Source organism: Drosophila biarmipes, chromosome X, assembly GCF_025231255.1.
Source record: "Drosophila biarmipes strain raj3 chromosome X, RU_DBia_V1.1, whole genome shotgun sequence".
Lineage (NCBI taxonomy): Eukaryota > Metazoa > Arthropoda > Insecta > Diptera > Drosophilidae > Drosophila > Drosophila biarmipes.
The window spans coordinates 13,745,217-13,759,792 of record NC_066611.1 but is presented as its reverse complement, the minus strand read 5'-3'; the positions used below and the strand labels follow the sequence as shown (position 1 = coordinate 13,759,792).

The following is a 14,576-nucleotide window of genomic DNA, read 5'->3' as shown; positions in this document are numbered from 1 at the left end:
TTCCGAACGATCTGCATTATTTTTGGAAGAATTTATTTTTTGACCCATTTTTCCATTTTTTGAAGGGGTCACATCGTGATTTTCTGAATTTCAGATTATAGCCAAAAAAATCTATTGTTTTTAGGTTTTTTGGCCGTAGCTTAGCCAAATCAAGGCGTACAGCTAAAAGACCGACTGTTTTGGAAAGCTAGCTTAATTTCCGAACGATCTGCATTATTTTTGGAAGAATTTATTTTTTGACCCATTTTTCCATTTTTTGAAGGGGTCACATCGTGATTTTCTGAATTTCAGATTATAGCCAAAAAAATCTATTGTTTTTAGGTTTTTTGGCCGTAGCTTAGCCAAATCAAGGCGTACAGCTAAAAGACCGACTGTTTTGGAAAGCTAGCTTAATTTCCGAACGATCTGCATTATTTTTGGAAGAATTTATTTTTTGACCCATTTTTCCATTTTTTGAAGGGGTCACATCGTGATTTTTTGAATTTCAGATTTTAGCTAAAAAAATGTATATTTTTTACGTTTTTTGACCGTAGCGCAGCCAAATCAAGGCGTACAGCTAAAAGACCGACTGTTTTGGAAAGCTAGCTTAATTTCCAAACGATCTGCATCATTTTTGGAAGAATTTATTTTTTGACCCATTTTTCCATTTTTTGAAGGGGTCACATTGTGATTTTCTGAATTTCAGATTATAGCCAAAAAAATCTATTGTTTTTAGGTTTTTTGGCCGTAGCTTAGCCAAATCAAGGCGTACAGCTAAAAGACCGACTGTTTTGGAAAATATAAAATATTTAAAAATAATCAATAAGTAAACAAAAATTACTTGGCATAACAATGATATCGATAGATAGTTCAAATTCGGCGGGCTTGGCCTGCCCGGTCTGGCCACACTGGCAACATTGGCAGCTCGAGTGACAGCAGGGTTGCTCTCCGATTTATTGGCATTTAGCGCGCGACAACTCTCGGGTCGGCCTTTTCATTTTAGTTTTCAGTTTTTCATTTTAGTTTTCACTTTCCTAAAAAAAAAATCAAGGAAAAAAGGCTTGTGAACATGGTGCGTATGTGCGTGTTGTGTCGCAGCAGCGAGGCCAAAGATGAAGTGTCCTTCGGGCCCACCATTGTGGAGTACAATATAATGGTGCACCGCAACTGCCTGGTAAGTGGAAGCAATTTTGCAATTTTTAAGCGAATTCCGGGCAAAAGCGTCTGAAACCCCCATCCGCCCTGCCTTTCTCTGTGCCCCTGCCCGCACCCCTTGCAGTACCTGAGCTCCAATCTCGTGCAGCGCGGCAACAGCCGTGTGGGCATCTTGCGCTTCCTCAAGGACGACATCGTCGCCGAGGCCAGGCGTTGCCGCCACCTGATCTGCTGCTACTGCCACCAGCCGGGTGCCAACATCGGCTGCTGCAAGTTCGGCTGCCGCCGCACCTTCCACACCAAGTGCGGCATCGACAACCTGGCCCAGAACCAATTCAGGGGCACGTACAAGTCCTTTTGCCACCAGCATGTGATCACCCATCACCGTCGTCCGACCAGCGACGATGCCATCTGTGTCATCTGCACGGAGCAACTGATCGAGAAGGGCAAGCGCTTCAATGCGGTGAACATGCTCTATTCGCCATGCTGCCAGAACGGCTGGTACCACCGCAGATGCCTCCAGAAGTATGCCAACACCTCTGGCTACTTCTTCAAGTGCCCGCTGTGCAACAACACACAGGAGTTCCACGACGTCACCCTCATGGGCATCGCCGTGTCTAGCCAGTGAGTCCGCCCCGAATCGAACATATATATATATTCTTTAATCCTAATCAATGCATTGATCCTTTTTGATAGGGATGCAATTTGGGAGACAGAGCCTAATGCATACGCCGAACACTTCCGTCGCGACATTGCCTGCGTTGCCAAGGTATGCAGGGCAATGGCCGGCCGCAGTGACAACTCGCTCTCGCTGATATACTGCAGCACTTGCGGCTCCAATCCGTCCCATGCCGTGTGCGTCTCCCAAGTATATTGCACTTACGTCTGCTACGTTTGCTTGCCCGTCATGCCCACTCCGCGGTCCATGGCTAAGTCTGACAACGAGTCGGTAAACTCCGATGAAAGTGATTTTGTGCCCTTCGCCCAGGAGTCCTCTAACCGACGGACTCCCCCCATGTCTGAAAACGCGGCCGCCATGGGGAACGAGCGCGATAGTGTGCCGTCCAAGCTGTATACCTCCGGCTGGGATGATAGCGATGACACCGGGGACGACGAGGAAGTGTTCGAACGGTTGGCCCAACGCACTCAGCATACAGTCGCTGAGTCGTCTGATGATGAGCAGCCCTCCACCTCTGCGGCTGCGGCGGCGGCGGCGGCTGCCCGTACGCAAGCTAACCGGCGCAGGTCAACCCGTTCCAGTGCGGCTGCAGCAGCTGTGGCCGCACCGCGTCGCAGCAGCCTTCGTCTGTCGGCCCAGAATAATAACCAGGAGAACACCGAGCCCTCCGGCTCCTCATCTAGCGGCGCCCGTCGTTCTTTGCGCTCCCGTCGCACAATGCCAGCCAAAAGGTTCGATAGCGAGGAGGAGGATTCGGACAATGATAATACTGACAAGAAGAAGAACAAGCGCCGACCAAAGAAACGCGCCGTGTCGCCATCCCCATCGGCTATGCCAGCCAGCCGGCGCTACTTGCGCTCCATGTCGCCGAACTTCGCCACTGCTCGCTACTTGCGCTCTGTCACCCCGGAGGCCGTTGAAGCTCGTGCCAACAACCAGACGCCACAAGGAATAACCATGCGTCGCATGACCATGGCCAGCTCCACCGCCAGTCGCTCCATTGCCAAGACTCCACCAGGCAATAGCATGCGCCGCACGTCGATGACTCCGGAGGCCGTTGCCAGTCGCTCTAACGGCCAGGCGCCAGCAGGAAGGAACGTGCGCCGCCGGACCATGACCAGCTCGAACGCGGCTCGCGACATGGATGTGTCTTGCGTGGCAAACAGAACTCGCAACCGCTTGCCCAGCTACATGGCCCACCGCAAGTAGGGACAGCGAACTAATACTCTAAAGACAGCATTCCATGTACAAAACACTGACCATGCAGCGGATCCCAATGCGGGCGTTACATCCGCTGCAGCTATTTTAGTTTATGTTACGTTTAAACATCGTTTGCCCCACGCCATACCACCCAGTGGTACCACGCCAGTGGTAGGTGAACACAGATCTCCCCACAAATGGTATTATTAGGGCCTTTTTCTTTGAAAAGCCATTCAAAAACGTATTTATTCGAAGATTATACAAATTTTTGGAAAATTTGTTATTGAAAAAGAAAACTAAGGAAAAATTATTTTTTTTCTGTTTTCTGTTTGCATAAAATTTACAATTTACAATTTTTGGAAGCAATGACATACTCAAGGTGTTGAGGATAAAACATTCAAAAAAATTGAATGCTAAATTTTTCCACCTTGTTAGAACCCCGTCCACTGGTTTTTCTTTTAAATTTTCGTAAAACTAAAGAAGTTATACAATTCAATGAAATATGAGTTTTGAATGGCTTTTCTCTGTAACGACGCATAAGCAGCATTTGACACAGTACAAAATATTATGTAAACATGTTCATCCAAAAATGTATTACTATACAAAAAACCACACTCGAATTGGACGGTACATAAATATGAATAAAACAAGGGTTCTTATTTACCAAACCGGTAAAAACGTTAAATTTTTTAATAAAATAGGAAAATTATTAATGATAATTTTCAATAAATGTAAATACAGCCCTTTTATTGTATTATAACTTTTAGCAATAATAAATAAATATTAATATTTATCAAAATACAACTGAAACTGTAAAAATATGTTAGATCCGTATCATATAAACAAACTACTAGACATTTAGTTTTTAGTTCGTTACAATTTTTTTTGCAATAATTTTCACATTTTAAACTGACTTGTGAATTAAAAAAAAAAACATTTTTTTGTATTAATTTGGCCTTGCAGGACAAAATTTATAAAAATGTGAAAATAGTCATTCCGCATTTTATTTATTCGACTAAAAACATAATACGTATAATTTTTTAGAAGTGCTTAAAAAGTAGATGGTGCTTCAGAACCAACATTTAATAAATGTTTTGCAAGAATTGAATTTGAATTAGCTTTTTTATGAACTATAAATCCTATCCCCGAAAAGGAGTTGACTCGTTTTGGTGGCCACTTTTTAGATTTTGAACTCCCAACAGCTGTTAAATTTTCTTAGTTATTATAATTTACTCCGTTTATGCTAGGGAAATCATAAATTTCCTTAAAAGTTAAATAAAGTTTGCTCATGTTTATATTTAATCTCAACTGACAGAGATGACGGACCGACGGAAAAATGTGTGACCGATTATTAAACCGATTATTTTCTTCCATTCGCATGTAATAAACTTAATTGTATTGAAGGAAAAGGGTGTGCAAGCCAGTATTACCATTTTTTTCAATCGTCTTAATAAAATATGGAAATTAATTTCCATTGCCACTGAATAAAAAAGAAACTTTTTAAAAGTAAGACATATTTATGTATTTCTACCAATCTGGCAGGCGCAATAATTATATAGAGTTGCCAGAGCTTAACTGTCACCTATCACGCTTTGCGGTGGAATTCATATTAAAGATTTGTGTGTTGTGTGCAACTGTAAATGCAGTAACAAAGGGAGATAGCATTGTTGCTAAGTGTCAGTAAATAAGCGAGATGGAAGATTTACTGGAGCGAAAGTACCGTAAGTAATTTGTGTGCTTCTGGCAGCATTGGCGGGAATAGGGATGGAAGACTGGAAACCATCAGTGCCACCGATTACCGATGACTTGAAAACATCGGTGACCCATGACATCGATGTTTACATCGGCGATTCCCCACATCTACACAGTAATCAGAGCGCTGCTCGTGAAAAAGGTTGTGTTGGTTGCAGCAAGGCAAAGGAAAAAGGAAAATCCGAAGAGACCGAACGAGTAGTACTACGAAGAAGCAGCAGCAGGAGCGGACGACGGCAGCGCAACAACAGTGACGAGGCGCCAGTGTGCGTGTGCTTGTGCATGTGTGTTCGTGTAAGCAACAACTCCCCGATATGCGAGTCCAGCGTGCGAGAGGGGGACGGCACTAGCGACGGTCGTTCGGTCGGGCCGACCGTTAGTCGCGTCAGTTCTGTCGGTCGTTCTCGCCCATGCACCTTCGCGGCAGAGCGAAAGAGAGCGCCACACACTCCTCCCGCTCCCGCTCAGTGTGCCGTGTGTGTATGTGTGTGTGTGGTGTGCGTGTGTGTGGATGTGTGTGTGGATGTGTGTTCTCGCTCTCGCGCGGTGGTGATAAATTTCTGTTGGCACAAAGTAAAAATATAACAGAATAAAAAATCGTGGCGCGGCATATAGAAGCTAATCGAAAATTATTGCAAGTATTTGGAGGAGAGAGACATTCTTTTTGTTGAGTGCAATTATTTTTTTATTTTTGTTTTCATTTTTCCCCCCACCAAACTCTAACCCGACGATGCTGCCGGTGCGGATGTGTGTGCGAGTGATTTTTTTTTTTAAGAAAGCGAAAAAATTAAAAAACCTAAATATTTAGCAAGCGATCCTTAAAAATCGCACTTTTGCCACGGCAGGCCTTTCGAAATTCGAAAGCTTTGGCGGGCAGTCGATACGCGTGCGGGCTGCAACTCTGGCGATAACGATTGCCCGGCGATAGCACGGCTGCACTAATCAGCATTATCACATGCAAATTAAGGTCATCCGAATGAAAAATGACCACCAATCAAAGGCTTGGGCACCCCTCTCGAACGGCCCCTGATTTTCCAAAGCCAAAAAACAGTGTGTTTGCCCCGTCGCCTGTCCAGCGAGCGCCGTGCCCTGGCAACCCTGGCGCGGCTGCATAAGTGAATTCCGACGAGGAGCCGTGCCATTTTGTGGGCCAAAACATCGCTGCCTCGAGATTAATTAGCCGCAAAAACTCGATTACTCGAAGTGCTCGGCGCTGTAGAGTCGTTTTCGAGACGTGTGTGTGAGCTTTGTGGATTGCCATCAAGCACAATAGGCCGACTTATCCCCCCCCGCAGCCACCCGTCACCCCTACCCACACGGCCGCAGGGTTGCCAGATGGGCCGTAAATCGCACACCAGTCGGTTAACCCAGAAACTGTGACTTTCCCCTCGCGACAATTCGGTGAAATTAATTGGAAGTCTCTTACATTTCGCAGCCTTTTTCACCTTTCGACGGTGTGGAGGTCTGGCAACCCTGCGTCGCCGCTCTGCCCGTGTGTTTGCGTGTGCACATATCCATGTGCGCTAGTGTTTTTGTGTGTGTGTGTGCGTGTGTTTGCGCTCTTATTCAAATAGAAATTGAATGTTTTGCACTCGAATGCAAGACAATTACGGCTCCCCTGGCAATAGCATTTCCCAACTGCGCTTGCCTTGCCCCCATTTTCCGACCAGGGAAATGGGTTAAGCGTGCGATCGCGATCGCCGAGTGATCGTTATCGTTATCCCGGCTTTGGTAATCGCTCCCGCATTCCTCCCCCTGGCCTCAGCCTCCTGCTCCCCCGCTCACTGCTGACCCACTGCTCACCCATCTCCCTTGCTCTCCGCCAGAGATGCGTAGGTCGTGCTCCGCTCCGCTCGCACACACACTCACGATCGTGAGCGCTGGCATTGTGTAATCGATTTACTTTACGGTTACCTTTTACCTTGCTTTTTTTTTTTTGATAGTGAGGAGAGTTGTCTATAAGGGTTAAATAATTTTTGTTAATTTTTCTGGATTTCTTTTACTAACATATTTTAGCATCAATTCATTTCACATGAAAATAATATAGATTATCTGATTATTTGCTATTCATGAAAAAAGAAGGTTGGTGTGTACCAATATGGTCCTTTAAAAGGATTTTACACTAGGTCACCTTTATTTGTGGGATTTCTTTTAATAAAATTTTTTTTCGACAGACTGTTCGCCCACCTGGCGCACGCGCTCATCTCTAGGCGACGCCAGCAGAGCGTAGTAGTGGTGGCACCGAGTGAATGACTCCGTAGTGGGGCATCAATAGAAAGAGAAGGAGGCAGGGGCGCAGACAAATTAGATGGAACGCGGCGTGAGCAGGGGCGGGGGGGGCATGATGGCCAGTGAGTGGAGTGGATTTGGATTTGTGTCAAAGCGATTTAGCCACCCCCTCGCCACCCACAGCTCTCGAGGACCAAACACTGCCACGGCTGACCCCCTGGGAACTAGATTCCATTTTGTTGTTTAATTAGCACTTGTTTTGCACAACCAGAGTTCGTATGTGATAGCGCATGATAGTGATTACGCAGCTCCACTATCTCCATATCACCCCCTTAATCGATAATCGCACACAGTGCGTATGCGCAACCCATTGATATCGACAACCAGTTGCATGCCCGTTTCATTACCGATTCATTACCGTTTCCTTTTCTCTCCCGTCTCCCGTTCGCAGTTCGTTGTTGTTGTTTATCCAGCCCAAATGTCAGCTGTTTCACGCAACATGTACCATAAGAGCGGGACAGCGAAACGCAGAAAAAGAGCAAATCGATCAAGCCCAGGACAAGAACAGCAAAAGCAAAAGCCAGAGAATCAGCAGAAGCAGCAACAAGCCGACGAAGAGAGCTGCTAACAACGTAAACAAAAACTAAACACACACCCACACACCAAGAGAGATAGCAACGGTGAAAAGACAGCCAGACGAAAAAGAGAGCGAGCGAAAGAGAGGGAGAAAGTGCAACCGAGCTCGGTGAAAAGAGAACGTGAGATAAAAGGATCGACGATAACGGATCAAGTAAGTAGGGCTCGATTGTCGATTAATGCGCAAATCGATTCGAAAGCGTTTACCGATAACGCTTTCAAAACTTGGTGAAATCGAAAAATCAAATTAAAACAAAATTTTTTTCGAAATTAAACCAGTAGAATTGCATAAAAGAACAAAAATTAATAAAATTGGAGGTATTTTAAGGTGTAAATTTCGTTTAGCTGTGATTGATGGTGAAATTTTAGTAGTAACGTAGTATTTTCATTTAGGAATTTGCAAACTCGATTGATAAATTTAATTACATTTCTGCTTCGGGTTCTGTTTGCTGTTTATAAACAAGGTTTTTAAACTCGTATTTCTCCCCGCATTGCATATAAAAATTCTATTTTTGGGCTCTAAACTCTACTCATTTTATTTTGGTGCATCACTGTGAGATTTCAATTTGTTTTGTCTTAGAAACAAATTGCGTCATGGTTTAATTTAATTATGTATGAATACTTCTATTATAGAGGTACCAAGAAACCGACTTTTACTTACTCTATGGTTAGCAAAACGTTTAAAAAATGCTACAATATTGTATTCTTGAATAATTCTATGAAGAAAAGTATATTAATCCCAATCAACGTACTTATAGTTGCAATAATATTGTTTTTTAAGAAAAAGCACAATTTCTATGCTTAAACATAGTAAATAAGGCAAACCATTAACGCATGATTAAGGGTATCCGTAAAGCAATAGGAAAACAATCCTTTTCAGGGACTAAACCTGGATTTTATCATAAAAACGAAACCCCACAACCCATAACAGCTGATGTAGAATCGGAGTGCAACCCTTCTTAAGATATATCATTCATCTTTTGGCTACTTCTAAACCGCTTTTCTCTTCTCCTTTCAAGGATAACAGAGCTACAAGGCAGGATCGACCACCGCCATGACAATCATACTCTTCCTGGTGGACACCTCGTCGTCCATGTGCCAGAAGGCGTATGTGAATGGGGTGCAAAAGACGTATCTGGACATAGCCAAGGGCGCCGTGGAGACGTTCCTGAAGTATCGCCAGCGGACGCAGGACTGCCTGGGCGATCGCTACATGCTGCTCACGTTCGAGGAGCCGCCGGCGAATGTGAAGGCTGGCTGGAAGGAGAACCATGCCACCTTCATGAACGAGCTGAAGAACCTGCAGAGCCACGGCCTCACCTCGATGGGTGAATCGCTGCGCAACGCCTTCGATCTGTTGAATCTGAATCGGATGCAGTCGGGCATCGATACGTACGGCCAGGGCCGGTGTCCCTTCTACCTGGAACCATCGGTCATCATTGTGATCACGGACGGCGGACGGTATTCGTACCGCAACGGTGTCCACCAGGAGATCATACTGCCGCTGAGCAACCAAATACCGGGCACAAAGTTCACCAAGGAGCCCTTTCGATGGGATCAGCGACTCTTCTCGCTGGTCCTCCGCATGCCGGGCAACAAGATCGACGAGCGGGTGGATGGCAAGGTGCCGCACGATGATTCGCCCATCGAACGGATGTGCGAGGTGACGGGTGGACGGTCGTATCGCGTCCGAAGCCACTACGTCCTGAACCAGTGCATCGAGAGTCTGGTCCAGAAGGTTCAGCCTGGTGTGGTGCTGCAGTTTGAGCCACTGCTGCCGAAGGAGGCGGGTGCCAGCGCTGCCTCCGGTGGCTCGGCGGGCACCGGATCGATATCGATCACCGGCTCTGGCATATCATTGACGTCCGGAGCGGATCCACCACCCGACATTGTCTTCCAGCCGGTGAAGAAGATGATCTACGTGCAGAAGCACATCACGCAGAAGACCTTCCCCATCGGCTATTGGCCGCTGCCGGAGCCCTATTGGCCGGACTCCAAGGCGATCACGCTGCCGCCCCGCGACGCACATCCCAAGCTGAAGATCCTGACGCCGGCGGTGGATGAGCCGCAGTTGGTGCGCAGCTTCCCGGTGGACAAGTACGAGATTGAGGGCTGTCCGCTGACGCTGCAGATTCTCAACAAGCGCGAGATGAACAAGTGCTGGCAGGTGATTGTCACCAATGGGATGCACGGGTTCGAGCTGCCCTTTGGCTACCTCAAGGCGGCGCCGAACTTCTCGCAGGTGCACCTCTACGTACTGGCCTACAATTATCCAGCGCTGCTGCCCATCCTGCACGACCTCATCCACAAGTACAACATGAGTCCGCCAAACGATCTGATGTACAAATTCAACGCCTACGTGCGCTCCATACCGCCGTATTACTGCCCGTTCTTGCGCAAGGCCCTGGTCAACATCAATGTGCCGTACCAGCTGCTGCAGTTCCTGCTCCCGGAGAACGTGGACAACTACCTGTCGCCGACGATCGCCAATCAGCTGAAGCACATCAAGAATACGGCCAAGCAGGATCAGGAGAATCTCTGCCTGAAGGTCTATAAGCAATTGAAGCAACCGAAGCCGCCGTATCGCCAGGTGGAGACGGCTAAACTTTGCACCGGCGCCGCGTTGCGCAGGGATTTGGTGCGGCATCCACTGCTGCGCGACACATTCGCCAAGTTGCATGCGGAAATCGAGCCCGTGGATAACTATACGATTGTGGTGCCGCAGCTGACGCATCAATCGTCTGCGAAGACGTACCGCAATCCCTTCGATATACCACGGCGGGATTTGGTGGAGGAAATAGCCAGGATGCGGGAGACGTTCCTGCGACCCGCCTCGCTGGTGGCCAAGGACTCGGGCCACTGCCTGCCCATTGCCGAGATGGGCAACTACCAGGAGTACCTCAAGAACAAGGACAATCCGCTGCGTGAGATCGAGCCGACGAATGTGCGGCAGCACATGTTTGGCAACCCCTACAAGAAGGACAAGCACATGGTGATGGTGGACGAGGCGGACCTGAGCGATGTGGCGCCAATGAAGTCGCCAAATGGCAACGGACCGGGTGGTGCTCCACCCGGTTCTCCTTCCGGATCGGGCTCGCCCACGGGCGGAGGACCCTCGGCGCCGGGCTCCTCGCCAGGCGGTGGCGGGGGTCCTGGGATGCCCGGCATGGGCGGCGGAATGTCGGGACTCATGCTTGGAGCCGGTGGCAGTGCTGGTTCCTCCAAGAAACTCGATGGCACGACGAGGGGGCGAAAGAGGAAAGCCGGTCCACTGCCACGTGCCTTTGAATTTCGACGAATATCAACGGATTCGCGATCTTCCTGCTCCAGCTCTGTCTCCTCAACGACGGGCAGTGCGCCGGGGACACCAATACCGGGCGCCGCGTCATCCATAGCCTGCGATTCCACTGGCGGAGCCGATGGCAGTGCCAGTGCCAGTTGCTTCGACGAGGACAGCAATAGCAACAGTAGCTTTGTGAGCTCCGTATCGGAGGCATCGACCAGCGATTCCGGGATGTCCATGTCGCATACGGATCGCTTGGGCATCGGTTTCGATTTCAATGAGGAGGAGACTAGCGACCAGGACACACCGCTCAACGGCTATGTGCACAACTTTATCAATGGCATCATCGATGATGCGACAACGGGCGAAACGGAATCCTCGCTCGCCAGCACTTTGGGGCCGGGTGTACCTCCGGCTAGCGAACCGACCGGTGCCACAATACCAGCTCTTGCAGCCGCAACACCAGCCGCATCTGTGATCCAGGCCAGCAATGGCAGCGAAGTTTGCCCCGTCGCTGCAGCCGGCAGTAGCAGTAGTTCCCCCACTTCCACCAGCGCCAGTTCCTCGGGAGTGCTCTATGTGCCCCTCAACGGGCTGACCACGCATGCGGCCTACAGCAGCAATCTGGGCGGCCTGAGCTCGCCGCTGGACAACCTGAGCTCCCTGGGCGGAGCGGTGACCGGTGCGGGTGCAGGACTGCTGAGCATAAACAAGCCGGGACTGCTGCCCCTGGCCAATGGCTACCATTCGCATAGTTCTGCCATCTCTCCGCCGTCGCCGCTGTCCTTGGTGCCGCCAACGACGCTGGCAACAAGCAGTGTCATCGCTTCCACCTCCTCAGGACTCGTGTCCAGCTCCAGTTCCAGTGCCTACTTCAGCCACAACGACATCAACGATGCCTCGGAGATCTCGCGGATACTGCAGACCTGCCACAATGGAACCAGCGGTGGCTCCTCCGGAGGAGCGGGAGCCACCAGCAGCAATTTGAATGGCAATGGGAGTACGGACAGCGGAGGAGCCTCCCCCGAGGATCATGCCCCGCTGGGTGGCAATAGTTTCGATGCTCTCAAACGAACGGCTGGACTTGTGGGCGGCACCGGAGCCGGGAATCCCCACTATTACTGGGCCAGTGGTCTCAATCATCACAATAATAACAACAGTGGCACGGCCGCTGGAGCGCCAGGCACTTCTGTGATAAGCAACAATCACAACCACCGGGGCCACAACAATAGTAGTCCCTGCAAGCTGGAGGTCAAGAGCAACTCCAGCTGCGGCTCATCGCCGACGCACAACAACGGGGGGATGAACTCGCCGGGACAATCGCTGCCCCTCACGCTCAGCGAGGAGCAACGCGAAGCGGCCCGGCAGCACAACATCGAACTGCGCCTGCAGATCTTCCGGGATATTCGGCGACCCGGGCGCGACTATACCCAGCTGCTGGAGCACATGAATCTGGTGAAGGGCGACCATGAGATGCAGTCGGATTTCGTGGAGATGTGCATTGGGGAGTCGTTGCGCTTCCGCCGGCATCGCATGGTGTCCAGCCTGCAGGAGTGGTGGGACCGAAAGCAGCAGCTGACTGCTGGACTGGCGAGTGGGGGAATCACCGGTGGTGGGGCGGCGGGGGCCAGCGCGGAGCAGGCCGTCGCCAAGAGTTAACGATGGCTCATGTGGCACCACTGAGCCTGCGGGGTCATCCAATCCATCTGTCTGTGATGTCAACGAAATCGAAATCGGAGAGCAGCCGCGGCAGCCAAACAATTCTCGTCAATTTCCATGTACTGTAAATAGATGATGGCTCCACAGCCAGTCCGCAGGATCTGGATAGCGATCAGGATCAACGCCGGGAATATAGCCACTATGTCGCATACCAAACAACCAACAACCACAACAACCACAACAACAACATAAACAACAAAATCAACAAGCAGCAACAATTCTAAAGCAGAGAAAACACCACATTTTTGAGGGCGATTTCTTAGTATTTAATGAGTCTAGGAGTTTTGTAGGGCGTGCGGATTAAGATCCACTCGCCGAGCAGGCAAGATACATGTAATTAATATACATATATATATAGAAAAACTTAAGCTAGCCCCTAGTTAACGATAAAACTTAAAAAGAGAAGAAAACCCGAAAACGAAATGATTTTTTGTAGCAGCCAATTAAGTTGTACTTTTTTTTTTTACCTAGTAATACTTAAACAATTATTTTTCTCTTGTACGTCTAAGGAATTAGGAATTATTTACATTAGACTTTTATCAAATAATTGTATATTGTATGTGTATAAAAAGAAAAACAAACGAAAAAGGGAAAGTCTAGGAAAAGCTTGAGCTTATTGAGCCTCATACGTTTTAGCCAATTTTTGTTGGACCTGTTTCAAGAACACTTCGCTTTGATTTTAGCCAAAACGAATAGAGAACGTACAGAAGAGAAGCACTTGCATAACTATATATTTATTGCCTAAATCGGGTCAGCGTTTCATTATCTAAAATCATTGTATTATAATGTATTTTTGGTTCAACCCCGCATTCTTTTTGCTCCCACTATTAAATACTTATGCGAATCGCAGTGTCAGCATTGCCTTTGGAAAGCCCGCAATAATTATTTAAAAGGCAGATGAAACCGATAAGCAAAAAAGAAACGTACAGTTTGTTATATATATATATATATAAAAACCAAGAAAAAGTAATACATTTTTGCACTATTTTTTTACGTGTATGTTTGTATGCATGACCTGTGAGTAATTGAGTAACAACAACAAGAGGAGGAAACGTTTACTAGTAGTTAGGCGGAGGGCAGTGACTTTGGTACTGCTTCAGGATTAAATAATTATGTACAACTTAGACATGCGTATCTAACAAATTTCATAAGACATCAACAGCAGAACAGCAGTAAAACAAACCGAAAACAACACGAAATCAAAGGAAAATAAAAGGAGGAGCATTGCATTCAATACCATGTGTTGGGGCGGGTGTGATATCTCTGGTTTTTGGGATCCCGAAAACATGGTGCCCCATAAGCAGGCGTTTTTCAGCTCCCCCACCTCCGCCCGAAAGCGTCGGCGACCATGACCCATGTATGAATTATGAATGATCCCCTGTCATGGTCGCGGTCACGCCTCCAAAACCCTCGTTACTCATCATATTACTTTCAGTCATCTAATTTTGGGGACCAAAATATGGTTAAATTCGAGAGCAAATCGTTTAAAACGATTACCGAATGTTGAAACTGATTTTTAAACTATAAAAAGGCGCGAAACTGTTGTCACAAGTGTGTATTTTATGTACATTTAAAGTTTAAAAAAATATCTAAACATTTTTTTAAAATAAAAACGGGTTACTTATCATGATAAATTGCTTAAATACGAAGTAAACCCCATAAGTAATAAAAACTGTGACATTTATGGTATTTTGTTGTTCGATTTAAAAAATCATTGCATAATTTTTTTAATTTTCTTAAAATTCCACTTAAATTTTTAATGCATCCAAAATATGTAGGCTATAGAAAAAATGTATTCATTTATTAAATGCATTTTGTAATTTTTTTTACTTCATTCGTTACTACTCTGATTTTTGGCACCCTAAAGGTGCGTTCGTCACGCCTCCGTTGACCGATAATAGTGTTGGTCAGTCCGATAGGTATCGATTGCAGATCAGCTGATCA

At 47.4% G+C, this 14,576-nt stretch overlaps 2 protein-coding genes across 6 annotated transcripts; both read left to right on the top strand.

Moving 5' to 3' along the window:
- Nucleotides 1-955: 955 nt before the first annotated feature.
- Nucleotides 956-3,681, top strand: LOC108025920 (PHD finger protein 7). The gene is made up of 3 exons (XM_017096607.3): nt 956-1,153; nt 1,259-1,758; nt 1,831-3,681. Exons 1-3 carry the CDS (start codon nt 1,049-1,051, stop codon nt 3,020-3,022), a joined length of 1,797 nt encoding a protein of 598 aa, XP_016952096.3. The 5' UTR covers nt 956-1,048; the 3' UTR covers nt 3,023-3,681.
- A 1,180-nt stretch (nt 3,682-4,861) lies between these two features.
- LOC108025784 (integrator complex subunit 6) lies at nt 4,862-13,866 on the top strand. Of its 5 annotated transcripts, none has more exons than XM_017096405.3 (3): nt 4,862-5,049; nt 7,446-7,784; nt 8,650-13,866. In XM_017096405.3, the coding sequence occupies exon 3, from the start codon at nt 8,685-8,687 to the stop codon at nt 12,570-12,572; it is 3,888 nt and encodes a 1,295-aa protein (XP_016951894.1). In that variant the 5' UTR covers nt 4,862-5,049; nt 7,446-7,784; nt 8,650-8,684; the 3' UTR covers nt 12,573-13,866. The 5 variants fall into 5 exon arrangements, with proteins under 5 accessions (XP_016951894.1, XP_043949126.1, XP_043949127.1 ...); XM_044093191.2 differs by having other exon boundaries at nt 4,862-5,053; XM_044093192.2 differs by having other exon boundaries at nt 4,863-5,031.
- Nucleotides 13,867-14,576: the final 710 nt, after the last annotated feature.